At 49.8% G+C, this 12,446-nt stretch overlaps 5 protein-coding genes across 5 annotated transcripts; 2 read left to right on the forward strand and 3 right to left on the reverse strand.

Annotated features, from left to right (window-relative positions):
* Nucleotides 1-1,326: 1,326 nt before the first annotated feature.
* Nucleotides 1,327-2,649, forward strand: FPRO_00364 (uncharacterized protein; the record flags this gene model as incomplete). The annotated part of the gene is made up of 1 exon (XM_031225473.1): nucleotides 1,327-2,649. One exon carries the CDS (start codon nucleotides 1,327-1,329, stop codon nucleotides 2,647-2,649), a length of 1,323 nt encoding a protein of 440 aa, XP_031076106.1.
* Nucleotides 2,650-3,954: 1,305 nt separating this feature from the next.
* On the reverse strand, nucleotides 3,955-6,090 carry FPRO_00363 (uncharacterized protein; the record flags this gene model as incomplete). Its single annotated transcript, XM_031225474.1, has 3 exons — nucleotides 3,955-5,315; nucleotides 5,496-5,570; nucleotides 5,664-6,090. The coding sequence occupies 3 exons, from the start codon at nucleotides 6,088-6,090 to the stop codon at nucleotides 3,955-3,957; spliced, it is 1,863 nt and encodes a 620-aa protein (XP_031076107.1).
* A 1,932-nt stretch (nucleotides 6,091-8,022) lies between these two features.
* On the reverse strand, nucleotides 8,023-8,562 carry FPRO_00362 (uncharacterized protein; the record flags this gene model as incomplete). The annotated part of the gene is made up of 3 exons (XM_031225475.1): nucleotides 8,023-8,189; nucleotides 8,240-8,299; nucleotides 8,349-8,562. 3 exons carry the CDS (start codon nucleotides 8,560-8,562, stop codon nucleotides 8,023-8,025), a joined length of 441 nt encoding a protein of 146 aa, XP_031076108.1.
* Nucleotides 8,563-8,870: 308 nt separating this feature from the next.
* FPRO_00361 (uncharacterized protein) lies at nucleotides 8,871-11,020 on the forward strand (the record flags this gene model as incomplete). The annotated part of the gene is made up of 3 exons (XM_031225476.1): nucleotides 8,871-8,919; nucleotides 8,986-9,415; nucleotides 9,463-11,020. 3 exons carry the CDS (start codon nucleotides 8,871-8,873, stop codon nucleotides 11,018-11,020), a joined length of 2,037 nt encoding a protein of 678 aa, XP_031076109.1.
* A 388-nt stretch (nucleotides 11,021-11,408) lies between these two features.
* On the reverse strand, nucleotides 11,409-12,126 carry FPRO_00360 (putative VPS29-involved in vacuolar protein sorting; the record flags this gene model as incomplete). The annotated part of the gene is made up of 3 exons (XM_031225477.1): nucleotides 11,409-11,537; nucleotides 11,590-12,000; nucleotides 12,058-12,126. The coding sequence occupies 3 exons, from the start codon at nucleotides 12,124-12,126 to the stop codon at nucleotides 11,409-11,411; spliced, it is 609 nt and encodes a 202-aa protein (XP_031076110.1).
* Between the last annotated feature and the right edge of the window lie 320 nt (nucleotides 12,127-12,446).

A 12,446-nucleotide genomic window follows, 5' to 3' on the forward strand; every position in this document is an offset into this window, starting at 1 on the left:
GTACGTACGTACGTACGTACGTACGTACGTACGTACGTACGTACGTACGTACGTACGTACGTACGTACGTCGTACTACTCTCTCTCGTCGTCTTCTCTTCTCTCTCTCTTCTCTGCTCTCTCTCTCTCTCTCTCTCTCTCTCTCTCTCTCTCTCTCTCTCTCTCTCTCTCTTTCATTTTACACACGTACAATACGTTTTGTCTTTTGTTTGTTGATCTTGACTCTTCTTGTGTCAAAGCGAGTGGACCTGGATAGCGTATACGCCTCCCGAAAGCAAACCGGCACCCGTCTTTCCTTTATTTTTAGTCGCCGTTCTCAACAGTGAGAAATATATTTCTTTAGGCTAAACCAACGGTCGATGCACAGTTGAAGTTGAGTTGAGCCGAGTTCCTACTCAATTAAGTTTGTGTGTACATATAGGTAGCCGGCACAAACTCTGTTAGGTACGTACGTTACCCTAAGGTACTCTTGTTACGTTACGTCAAATCCAGTCCCAAGCCCGTTCACAAGAGCCTTGGAAGAAGGCGAAAAAAGAACTGGATCTTTAGCTCAGGCCCAGCCCTGGAAGTTTAGGTTCATGGCCCCAGGTTCAGGTCCCGGTCAGTGGCCGACCCAGTAAAAGCCTCCACCCCGAACTGACCTCCAGCGGCCGCTAGTACGCTTCAGTTGGGCTCTTTGCTGTCCGTGTCGTCTATGTTTTCTGTCTCAAGTCTCACCCCCCGACCTTCCAAATCCAATCACTCACCCAACCCAGCCCAGCTCAGCCCAGTTCTAGTTAGCCAACCTCATTCTCGTCTTTCATCTTAATCTTCGCTTCTCCTCTATTTCACTTCTTCTCATACATCAGCAGGTCAATTTTTAAATATCGCTTAATCAATCTCGACGCGTCCTTGCGAATTACCTCGTTACTCCTTAATTCTCAAACGGATCGACGGTCGGTCAACAGTTCCAAAGGTACGCCGTGTCACGATACATTGCATCCATCCCGATGCAATTGTACCTGTTGCTCGCTCGTTTTTCACTATCAATCCTTCAATCCAATTATCCCTCGACGATCCCCATACAAGTCAATTTGAGGTCCCAGTTTGGATGAAACTCGTCGCCAATATTGTCTCCCATCATTCCGACCTTGTCACGTCTATTCCATCAACGACTCCCTTGTGTTGACTGTCTTGATTCGTTGCTGCACCACCTCCCTTGCTACATGTTCTCACTATTCTTGACCAAATACTGAATACCCTCAATTCTCAATGCGAGTCTTACCTGGTCGCTAACATGATTCTCGATCATAGACAACTCCCCGTCGTGAGCCCGCTAGACTTAGCCATGTCCACGCCGGGTCAAGGCACTCAGCCCACAGGGGCGTCGGCCCCTAACCCATCCTCTGTCGACAATAACAGCAACGCCAACCAACCTTCGTCTCCTGCTGAGAACTCATCACCAGCACAACCCGCAACTTCGAACCCAGCTTCAAACAACAGTCCTTCGGCCACGCAGCCGAGCCCATCTGCCGACGAAACACAACCAGCGACTAATGATGCGAGCCAAGCATCCGATAACGCCAGTGCCTCTGAAACAGCTGCACCTGCGCCAACATCTGATAATGCATCGCCTTCTTCCGACCCCTCGCCCTCACCGACGAGCTCCAGCAAGTCAACTCAAGCAAAACCAACTACAGAGGCAGCAGACGCATCCTCAACCGATGAAAGCAATGATCGACAGAGCACTACGGAAGAAAGCGAGGCATCTGCCACTGAAATCACCACATCTGAGGTTTTGTCGACTATTGTCACCGTAACGGGGAGCCAGGGACCCGAAACGAGCATTGTTTTGGTTACCGCGATTCGTACACAGAGAGTTACCGCTACCGAAGCCTCCGCTTCCGCCACCAGTACCGACGATGCTGACGCCATCGGTGGTAGTGGCAGCGGAAATGGAGGTGGTGGTTTGAGCCAGAAGAGCAAAGTTGCTATCGGTGTTGCTGTGCCAATCGCTGCGATTGCCATCCTTGCGCTCCTGGGTCTCTTCTGGTGGAAGAAGCGCAAAACTCGACGACAAGCCGAAGAGGAGCGACGAAAGGAAGTCGAGGATTATGCTTACAACCCCAACGCTGACCCCACGATCCCTGCAGTTGGAATGGCAGATGGTGGCTATGAGATGAGGGAAGATGGCTCTTCTGGGTACCGCGGCTGGGGCAACACTACTCTTGGCTCTACTGGTCGCAAGGCTTCTACTACTCTATCTGGTGGTGTCACTGGAGCCTACTCAGATATTACTTCGCCTACTCGAGGCAACATGTCAGACGGTCGCTCTGGCGAGCCTCTTATGGACGGCTCACACTCGCCAGAGGGCGAAATTCTCGGAGCAATGGGCCCTTCTGCTGCCAACAACCGAGGCGCAGATGTGCATCGTGGACCATCCAACGCTTCCTCCTCTTACAGTGCTGCTGGCCGATCCGATGCTTCGGACCCCATGGGAGTACCATATGGCTCTGGTAACGGGTACTACGACCAATACTCACAGAACCCTTATAGCGACAACGGGCCACAACAGGCAGTCATTCGCGATAACCCGGCACGACGAAACACACGCATTGAGAACCCTTCTCACTACCCACAGCAGAGCGCGGGCATTTCACAAAACTTTTAAACTCTCACTTGATCCGCCGTGCTACCTAATTCGGTCACCACGACTTTTCCTATGTCTCTAGAAAGATACCCACGCCTTTCGATAACTCTCGCTAGGAGGTGGAATATGCACTCGAACGGCGTTTCACACTTCCGGCTTCTCCTTTATTTCATCAGTCACCTATGTTAAATAGGTTGCAACTTAATCACTCACTTTTTCCGGATCCCCTGCGTCCCGCTAGGGGAACCTTTTCCTTTTTGGCTACCACATCTTCAAAACGGAGCATTTCTGGTTCTTGTTTCTTTCTTCCTATCTCGCTTCAAAGGGCACCAATGACAGGGTGGTAACCCTTGGAATATGCTTACATCATGAGGTGGAATCTGTACATATGAGGAACGATGGAGTTATCTTGCCCTCTGTCTGGGATGATTGAAAGGGCAATTATTATTCGCCTGGTAATATTTAGGGTCAAGAGGAAGTGTAAAAAAGTTTATGTCCAAGTTGAAGAGTGGTGGGGATGGTGTGTCAGTTGAGTTGTGTAAGGGGGGTTTGGTGTGGTCTTCTAGAAGTCACCGGTTGAACAATGTTGCAACGTGGATTTATAGAGGTATATAGCAAGCGAATTGACGAAACGTTATGTAACAGTATTTGTATGATCAGTTGTTAACGGCATGATGCAAGTGACGCCAATTCTGAACCCCAAATTGCCTATCATCTACATTTCAATACCTCTTGTCTCTTTGTTTGAGTACACAGTGTATGGATTTAGAACCGTACATCGTTGACATGGGCGTCGCAGAGAAGTAACCTGAGCCTTTATTGAGGCATTTGAGAGAAAAGCAAGGCTTGTTACAGAGATGAAAGTGAGCTTCCCTGGTGCCAATCCTGGTCGACAGATACCTCGAGTGGCCGGTCTCTCAGTTCTTGTATGGATGCCAACGCCCATTAAGCCAATACTAACCATTCTATGGCACTCTTTGGATGAGGGACACGAAAAGACATGTAAGACAATTCTGGAATTTTATGATCTGATGATAGTCTCTGAAACTAAGTTTTGCAGCAGCACACAGCGGTACAGTCTCTGGCTGCGTGAATGTTCTCTGGTACACCAATGTCCTTCGAAACCAACGGACAAACGCCTAGAGATAGAAACCTTCGAAGCAACAATATCGCAAAAACAAAAGTGCACATAACCAGTGCTATAACTCCAAGCCTTCCAAACTCCAGGCTTAAGGCAAGTAGATTAGGGGGAATGAAATGCCTCTACTCCACGAGGAAAGGCCTTTGCAAAATGTGAGACCAAGCACTTGCCTGTCTTTGAAGCGATCAGTGTCCCTTAAGGGACTCCAGCATGGCCAACTCCTTACGTCGTTTCTTCTCTGCCCATTCCCGGCTCGCAATTCTAGAGCGCTCCGCAGCCTGCTCACGAGCAAGGCGTGTTGCTTCTTCACGTTCGCGCCTCTCACGCTCTCTGTCTCGTGTGAAGCTTGTGTTGTCTCGCTGGAAAATCTCCTTCCCACGAAGTCTCAGTTGATAAGCCTCTTCTGCAGTGAGTGTAGTTCGCTTTCCACCGCCGCTTCCTGTAGAAGTTGAGGTAGCCCGGCTAAGATCTTCTCGTGATGTTGCAGTGGAAAGGCGACCTCGACTCTGGGTAGCCGGAGCCTCTGACATGGTGGGTGGTCGTGGGCCCTGCATTGACATCCGCTTTAATTTAGTTGAGGCTGATGTCTTAGTTGCCTCGCCTTGCGGGAGCTTGCCTTGTCGAGCAAGACTGGTAATCGTTTCTCGCGGAATGCTACCCGGCATTAAACTATGACGCACAGGCCTCGCTTTGAACTCCCGTTTCTGTTGTTCCTCTTCTTCTTGTGCTTTGAGCCGGGCCTCACGCTCCTCACGCTTACGGCGAGAGATCGCCTCTCCTGGAAGCTCGAAGTTCGGCTTGGTAAGTGGTTTGCTAGACTTTGGTCTCGGAGGAGGCGCATAAGCTTTCTGAGCCTCAGCCTGTTGGGCTCGACGAGCCTCGCGCTGTTCCTTCAGGCGTCGAGAAACAGCCTCACCAGGAAGCTCAAACTTGGGGACAGTAGGAGGCTTTGTAGACTTGACAGGCGCCTTCAACGGTGCGGGGTGAGAGTTGGTCAGCTTTCCGCGTGCAGCAGTCTGTGGTTTTAAATTCCGGATGATGTCGGAGTCGTCCTGCTTCTTGTCTCTAAATACCAGAGAGGTTGATCGTCGAAGAGGAAGCTGTGGTCTTTCAGTCTGTTTGATGCGGACTGTGGAAGAAATGCCGATGACTGATGCCCTCTTCGAAACGGTCGGCTTCTTACCCGTGGAGGGTGGTTCGAGATGCTTGTTACTGGGTACAGTATTCTCAGGCACAGGAATGCGTTGTGGCTGGGTGAAAGCCTTGATGGCTTCGAGCTCATCCTCAAGTTTATCAAGTTCCTCGAAAGAGTCCTCGATTCGGGGCACCGAGAAGGATCCGGTCCTAGAAGAACCTGCGTAACTGCTGCCTCTCTCACTAATCAAAGTAAGAGAAGGCGAAACAGGCTCTACCGTCTCGACGACCTCGGGAATCTTAAGTGGGACATTCTGATGAAGCTCATATGCTGGAGGCGGAGGCAGTGCCATCTTAACTTGAGAAGGATCAAATCCCAAAGCCAGATACTCCTCAGCAATCAACGGTGTGGCTAGAAGATTGAAGACGTCAGCTTTGGAATTGCCGGCGGGGCCCGGACGTCGTGACAGCAAAGTGCAGCCATGAACCGCTAACTCGACGTCGTGGCGATCGTTCTCACTGTCGTCCGAAGAGCCATGGTCCTTGGAGGTACTTGCTGGCACTGGAAACGCCACGAGCCATTCAAACTGACCTGCTAGATGACTCTCTAAGTTGTGCCCAATTTGAGGCTCTGCATCCAACAACGGGTGTGAATAGACTGTGGTTCCTTTGTGGGCTGTGTTAGCAGATTGCACAACAATGGCACAGGAAATTAACAAGCTGTGACTTGGAGTGATGATGAAAGACGCAAGAAACGAACCTGGAGAAGGTAGCTTGTGTGAAGTTAAAGCTGAAGGCCCACTGGGCGCAATATCAGAGTCACTGGATTCAATTGATTCTTCAGGAACCGCATCGAGGAGTTCGAAGCTGTCGGAATCAACGAGTGAGCGCCGTGGCCCTCGAGGTGTGATTGTCTTTGTTGGCAGATTGATAGGACCGGTCTTCAAGTACAATTTCTGGTTTTGGTTGTTCTCCCTTCGAGATGAGTTCCAAGCAAGACTCTTGTTATGAATATGATCAGCTGAAAGCTCTTGAAGAATCCCTCGAGATGACGGAGAGGGAGAGGGGATCGAAGAGGGACGTGTATCAGAATTGGGCTCGATGAAATTAACATCCTGGCTGGCCTCGGGCCTTGGAGAGACCAGGGTCTCGTTAGTGGCACGGTGGGCTTGGGGTTGATGACCCATGATAGTAGCCATGGATGCGGATATGGATGTGGAAGGCCTCTGAACAATGAGCCTCTTGGACGGAGTTCTCGATGGAGCCGAGGGAGACCCCTAGGCTAACAGCGAGGCTAGAAAGCCAGGGCTGAGCTGTGAGAGGCTCTTGAGAGACAATGATTAGAGATTGGAGCGCCACCAGACGTGTCGTAGTTCAAATTCCAGGGAATATTAGCCAGGGACCTGAGCGCAATTTCACGAGGAGCAGGGATAATAGTATCAAAGCGACGGCCAACAGCGGGGCCTTGTCTGAGTGTGATAAATGCAGAGGCCAATGTGATGTGATGGATGTGATCAAAATCGATGAAACCGAAACGACCAAAATATCTAGCAATGGTGAACGGAGAGAGATGATGAGATGCTGATGTTGATGATGGGGAGGCGAGGGGAAGAAAGCTTGTAAGTTGGGCAACGTCAATAAAAACAAACAACAATGAGAGCCACGGCAACCGCAAACCTGCATATTGTCACCCTACCTACCTACCTACTACAGTCTTTCGCAGTTACAGGCTGTGCCTTCTATTATATTATTACCTCCATCAGGCATTTCGAACACCTTGAATCTCTTTGTTGTTACAAATCCAACAGCCAAACGCCATCTGAACTCTATCCATAACTGTAACCTTCATAAATCAATTGTCGAGTCATGTCTATCATTTCACAATTTCAACGGCTTTTGTCTCCATGAACTCAAAGTTGCGTCTCATTGGTCGACTTATAAGATGACCGCCCCAGAGCGGGAGTCCCACTGTGCAGCTCATACGTACATTAAGTTCCAGGTGGGTTATAACTAATCACTTCAGCTCCAGATGTGTCTAAATAGAATTATCATCTCGGTACTGCGTCTAGCCTATTAGACAGTTAAATATAGGTAAACCCGGTGATTAGAACAGCCAACATCTAAACTTTCTCAAGTCTTTGGAATCTCGAAGTCACTATCAAGCCTGCCGCGTGCCAGACCATTACTGTCTGTACTCTGTATGTACGGAGTATTCTTGGGCTTTCATCTCGTTGCCTAGGGTTGAGTTAATGAGATCCACTTCTACTGCATATGCAGTTCCAAATCACAATCACCAGTAGATATCCACAATTATACTTTGTATCATGATGATTGCTGTAAAAGTTTCACCCGAGGGCTCAAATTAAGCCAGTAAACTCCCAATATTACGTGAATTTTCTTTGTCCTTACTAGAAAGTCCGGAGGAGGGTTGAGAAATCAGCCATGGAAGAGGACATAAAGTACATAGCCACCTATATCGTCGCTCCATACCAATAAGAACTCTATCAACGAAGTTAGGTAGCTACTAAGCCTGTAGGACCTGGCGAGGGAATCATAGCTAAACACGCTCGAATTCTCGTTCAGCCTGCGATAGCTCCACCAGATCGTCCTCGAATCGAAACTTTTGTTGCCTCTTTTCAGCCAAACAGGGGATCAGTCAACGCCGATGCCCCCCTTCAAGGACCACCCCAAGCCCCCCCAGCATCCTGATGCCTTTGGGTTGGGAACTTATAGCCGGAGACGGGAAACCTAGGTGTCTTCTGAGAACAAGCCTGATTTCTGCATGTCAATCTTATTCTTCATGCTGAAAACTCATTTATCCGGAAGCCCCCTCCCAGACATGAGTTCAGATGTTCTATAGATCCCGGGCGGCATTCGAGGCACAATGGGAGCGTGATAGCAGAACACTGTGCTGAGGATATTTGGGAACTGCAAGTGATTGCTGCTGCCTGGCTCAAGAATGCCGATATTTCGTGGAGATGGCAAAAAGCTTGCGATGTCTATCAAATAGATGTTGCATATAGCGTTTACCCATAGAAGCACGCATGAATCGCAAGGCACCTTACAGACTGCCAGATGATATGTCGGCTTCGTAGTTTTTCCCTCATGATAAAGTTTGTTCATGACTCTTCTTCTTCGGCTGCGGCTTCTGCAGCTTCTGCAGCTTCTGCCTGGGCTTGAAGAGCTGGTGCATGCTCGGTTGGAATTCGTACTAGAGTTTGTGGCAGAGGCCCTGTCGAATCTTCCGATACGTTTGTAGGATCAGCTGCCGTCTTGGCCAATTTGGCTATCGGAAAATTAGACAAGACCAACAGTCTTAAACTTTTGATAACCTACAAGAAGCCATGTTGATGGCACGTAGCACATTATGCCAGTTTCCAACAACGGCTGCAATTGCTGCAGGGAGTCAGTCTAAGCACTAGATAGCTTCACATAGGATCATTACCTTCTGTTCCGTCGGATAGGGTTGAGATTTTCTGTTCCAAAGCTTCCATTTGTGTTGCGACCGCTGCGCTGAGCTCTCGAAGCTCTTTGAGGTTTTCGAGTTCGGCCTTTTTCTCTTCGATTCGCGCTAATAATGCCGGTGACTGTCCACTCGATGAAGCCGACGCGCTCGGTGCGCGCATATGCGAGGAGATCGGTCGCGTTGGATAAGACATGGTCGTATTTATGGCGTGTCACCAAACTTGGAATAATTCGCGACGTCTTTAGCAGTAAAGCCCAACACTGCGTTTCCGTCCAACGATGGTGGGGTTCACCGTGGGGTGTTCCGTCACTGGGGCAACCGGCAACCAAGCGCTATGACAAAAAACAGTTACGAGAGTAAATAGATGCAACCAAAAATTCCCTTTTTCAGACCGACATCCAACAACACTCTGTGACTTGTGCGAGAGCATATCAGCAACGTCCCTACTAACTCCACAGGAAGCCTCTGCTCACATTGTCACGATCCATCGCATTATGAGCTATGGCTAGACTGAACGAACCCCCCGTGTCTACGGACAGTCTCGAAACGCGTATGTTCCAACATCTAGAACTCCTGTGAGTAACATGACGCGAACTGACCATGTCTTGTGATCTAGTTCGAAAGAAACTCCTACGTCAGAACCGCGATCTTGCAAAATCAAACAACATACGTGCCCTTCGCATCCGAGAACTCGAGAATGACTGCGCCTGTATGCTATCAGAGAACCTGGAGCTCAGAGGCCGTATCATAGAGCTAGAGAAAGAGCTCGAAGATAACGACACTCGACGAATTGCTGATCATGCACTTGCTATCAAGGCAAAACTCGAATCCCAACTCACAGAATGGGGTACCCTTCTTGCTGGTCTTGGTCTTGAGCCGCCTATGAAGCGACACTCTCCACGACCAAGAAAGTCAACAAAGCCCAGGGTAAGCTTCAGCTCAGCTCGACCCAGTCCTTCACAGCGACGCCTTAGAGATATGGCCCGTGAAATTGAGGAACTGGGACATATTTCAGAAACCAAGTCGTACCCGAGACAGTCCATGAAGTGAGTCATTCGATCAACATAGACAGAAGTTCTCTAACAAGACGCAGCCAAGAACAAATCCTAGCACTTCGGTCAGAGGCCGACAACGATGACATGGCCGACACATCTCAGTCACCAGAAATTGGACCTCCTCCCGTCTCCCATTTCATCGAGGAGGAAGAGGAGCCTGTCAAGGTTGACTCGCCCACACACTCACGCCCTTCACCGACACCTACACCAGCACCCGTACAACAAAGTCCCACAAGGAAACTCGCGCCACCCGAAAAGCTCACATCACCTCAGACTACCAAGACCTTACCGAGACCACCTTCGCCCGAAAAGAAGCCACACCCAAAGGCCACCAAACCTAAGGAACCGGAGCCATTCAAGGCAAAGCCCTTAGCAACCAGTTCAATCGAGACCAATGTACAAGAAATTATCGATGATACCCCAGTACCTCAACCCCAGCCAGTCAAGGTTGGGTCAAAGCGAAAGCTCGCCGCTCGAGATGATATGGTCACGAGCAGATCTCAGAGGGTGAACAACGAAAACGAGCCCCCACGAAACACTATTGACAAGCCTTCAATACGTGAGAAGGCTGGAGGCCGAACATTGACAGAACTAAGCAACATGAGAAAGGACGCTCGTGAAAAGGCGAGTGCGACGGGCACAAGGAAGCCCCTTGCAGCCAAGAGCACCAACGACGATTTGACCTCGCCAAAAAAGAGTTCCAAACCAGTTGTGACCGATGAAGTCGCTGCAGCCAAGGCGGATCTCATGAGATCAAAGGCTTCCCAGGAGCGACCCAAGTCCAGGTCCAAGACCTTGGTCCCTATCACTATCGAAACTGTACTCCAGCCTCCTACGGCCCCTGAGGTTGTGGAGGTCACATGCGGACTCACAACACCTTTCACAGACCCAGCACTTCTCTCTCCCAACTCACCAGATACTGCCGCATCTCAGGAACCCGGACGAGGAGGAACACCTCCACCTGGCGACGTAAACGCGAGCAGAGAACCAGCAAGGCCCAGCCGACGAAATAGGACCGCAGTCAGCTATGCAGAGCCTAACCTCAGAGACAAGATGCGGCGACCCACCAAGGAGATGCTCGACGCTGTTGCTGGAGAAGGCAAATATGCTCGGAGGTCTAGTGTAGCTGAGCAAGCCCCAGACACTACCCGGACGAAGCGTGAGAGCAGTACTGAAGAGTCATGGAAGAATCTGCCCAATACCAACGCCGCCAACACAGAAAACGAGCCAGGTAGCATTCCCGATAGCCCTCTGGCTGGCAAAGGATCATCTCCTGAGATCCCTAAACCTATAGCTATGCGTGGCGGAAGACGCACCTCTATGATGATTCAAGACATTGTTGCCAGCAGCGAAACCTCACACGAAGATGGAGAAGTCAAGGAGGAGACGGCTTCTGACACTACTGGTGTCAGTGAAGTTGATGTTTATGAATTCACACCCTCATCACCACAAAATGACGAAGAAGCTTCTGCCGATATCAAGAAGAAGGTCACTACCCGTCGACCGTCCCGGCGTGTTTCCTCAGCAGTTCACACCGAGGATGGCGCTGGAGCTAGGGAGCGAGCCTCATCTAGGCGAAGGAGTATGATGCTGTAATGATGCATATTGCAATAGCGGGAGTTCGGTAGAGCATTTGGGCGTTCTTGTCATTTGTTGTTCTTGTTTATTCAAAAGGAGTATGTTGCTTGTCGGCGCTGATACTGCTTCGCTGGATCATACAGACTGGTCACATGCCCAAGATACCTCTACAAAGCGATGAATAATGGTGTTTATTTTTGCCAATATTTGTATTTACAGTTTTAATGTCTTTATTGGACACACACAAGACCCAATTGGTCAACATTTGGCAGTTCGTCTTGCCAATTGATGCTTTGTTGGATATGTAAGTCCCATCTCGTGGTCTTCCAAAATGTGACTGGGTATAAATTCTGCTGCTGATCTTGAATACGTCGCTGAATGTAAACTCCCCCTATCTATATGAATTTCATGATGATCCTCCCGCTGAAGGTTCAACTGGTTTTGTGTATGTAACCTTCTCAACCGCCACGTTCTCATTGCCCTTGTCGTCCTTTCGTAATTGGTAGACGTATAGGGTGAGTGAAATGCCTTGGACCTAGGGTAGTCAGTAAACAAACTCAAACATGGACAATTTGTAAAGCACGTACATCCATGAGACAGAAGCTTGGTGTTGGCTCTTCGCTCTCCAGCCCTGACCCCTCTATGAATGCGCCAGTCGCACTTCCAGGATTTACAAAGAACTTGTCCATATACTCGAAGGCATCAAAGCGGTGAGTGCCACCCCAGCACAGAACATCCACATCTAATTTGTTCGCCTCGGCCAGAAGAAGGTCAGGCTCATTAGAGACAAGTGTGAAGCCCTCTAGAAATCCAATTCGGAGGCTTCCGTGGGTGACAACCTGCGTCAATGGCAGGGAAGTGGCCTCGACGTCATAGCGGCCTTTCACGATCTTCAGATCGGGGGAGACGGATCGCAAGTACTCGTACGTGTGCTTATCGGTCAAGTTTCCGAGGCAAAGCGTCTGGCTGATCTTTCCGGGAGAGAGGAGCTTCTTGAACTACAGATACAGAGACGCTGTTAGCGATGCGCGCGACCTTGGAAGCACCACGCGTACCTTGGCGGGAATGTCGAGCGCCCGATCCGGGATGTGGAGGTCTCCTATGACAAGAATGAGGAAAGCCATGATGTTTCTGTAAGGACGGAAGAGAAATCGAGGCTATAGACGTATTCGCGATTGAGTAACGAGAGGCGCGAGCTGCTAACACCTTACCCAAGGTCAGCTCCGAGGGGCACAGCTACAGCCCAGTACGTACGTAGGCGCTCGGATACAGCGGTAAGCTGACGCCACATCCTCATAACGGGGAGGATGACAGATGTGGCTAGCTTCATCCACCGAGAAAGTCCACATCAAATTCTTATCGGTTCAGCGGGGTGCGATAAGCAAGTAAAAATTTGGGAATTTTTGGCTGGGGTCTCTTTTCACCGAACGATTAATCCAGTTGG

The sequence above is a fragment of the Fusarium proliferatum genome (genome assembly GCF_900067095.1).
Source record: "Fusarium proliferatum ET1 genome assembly, contig: FPRO_scaffold001, whole genome shotgun sequence".
Lineage (NCBI taxonomy): Eukaryota > Fungi > Ascomycota > Sordariomycetes > Hypocreales > Nectriaceae > Fusarium > Fusarium proliferatum.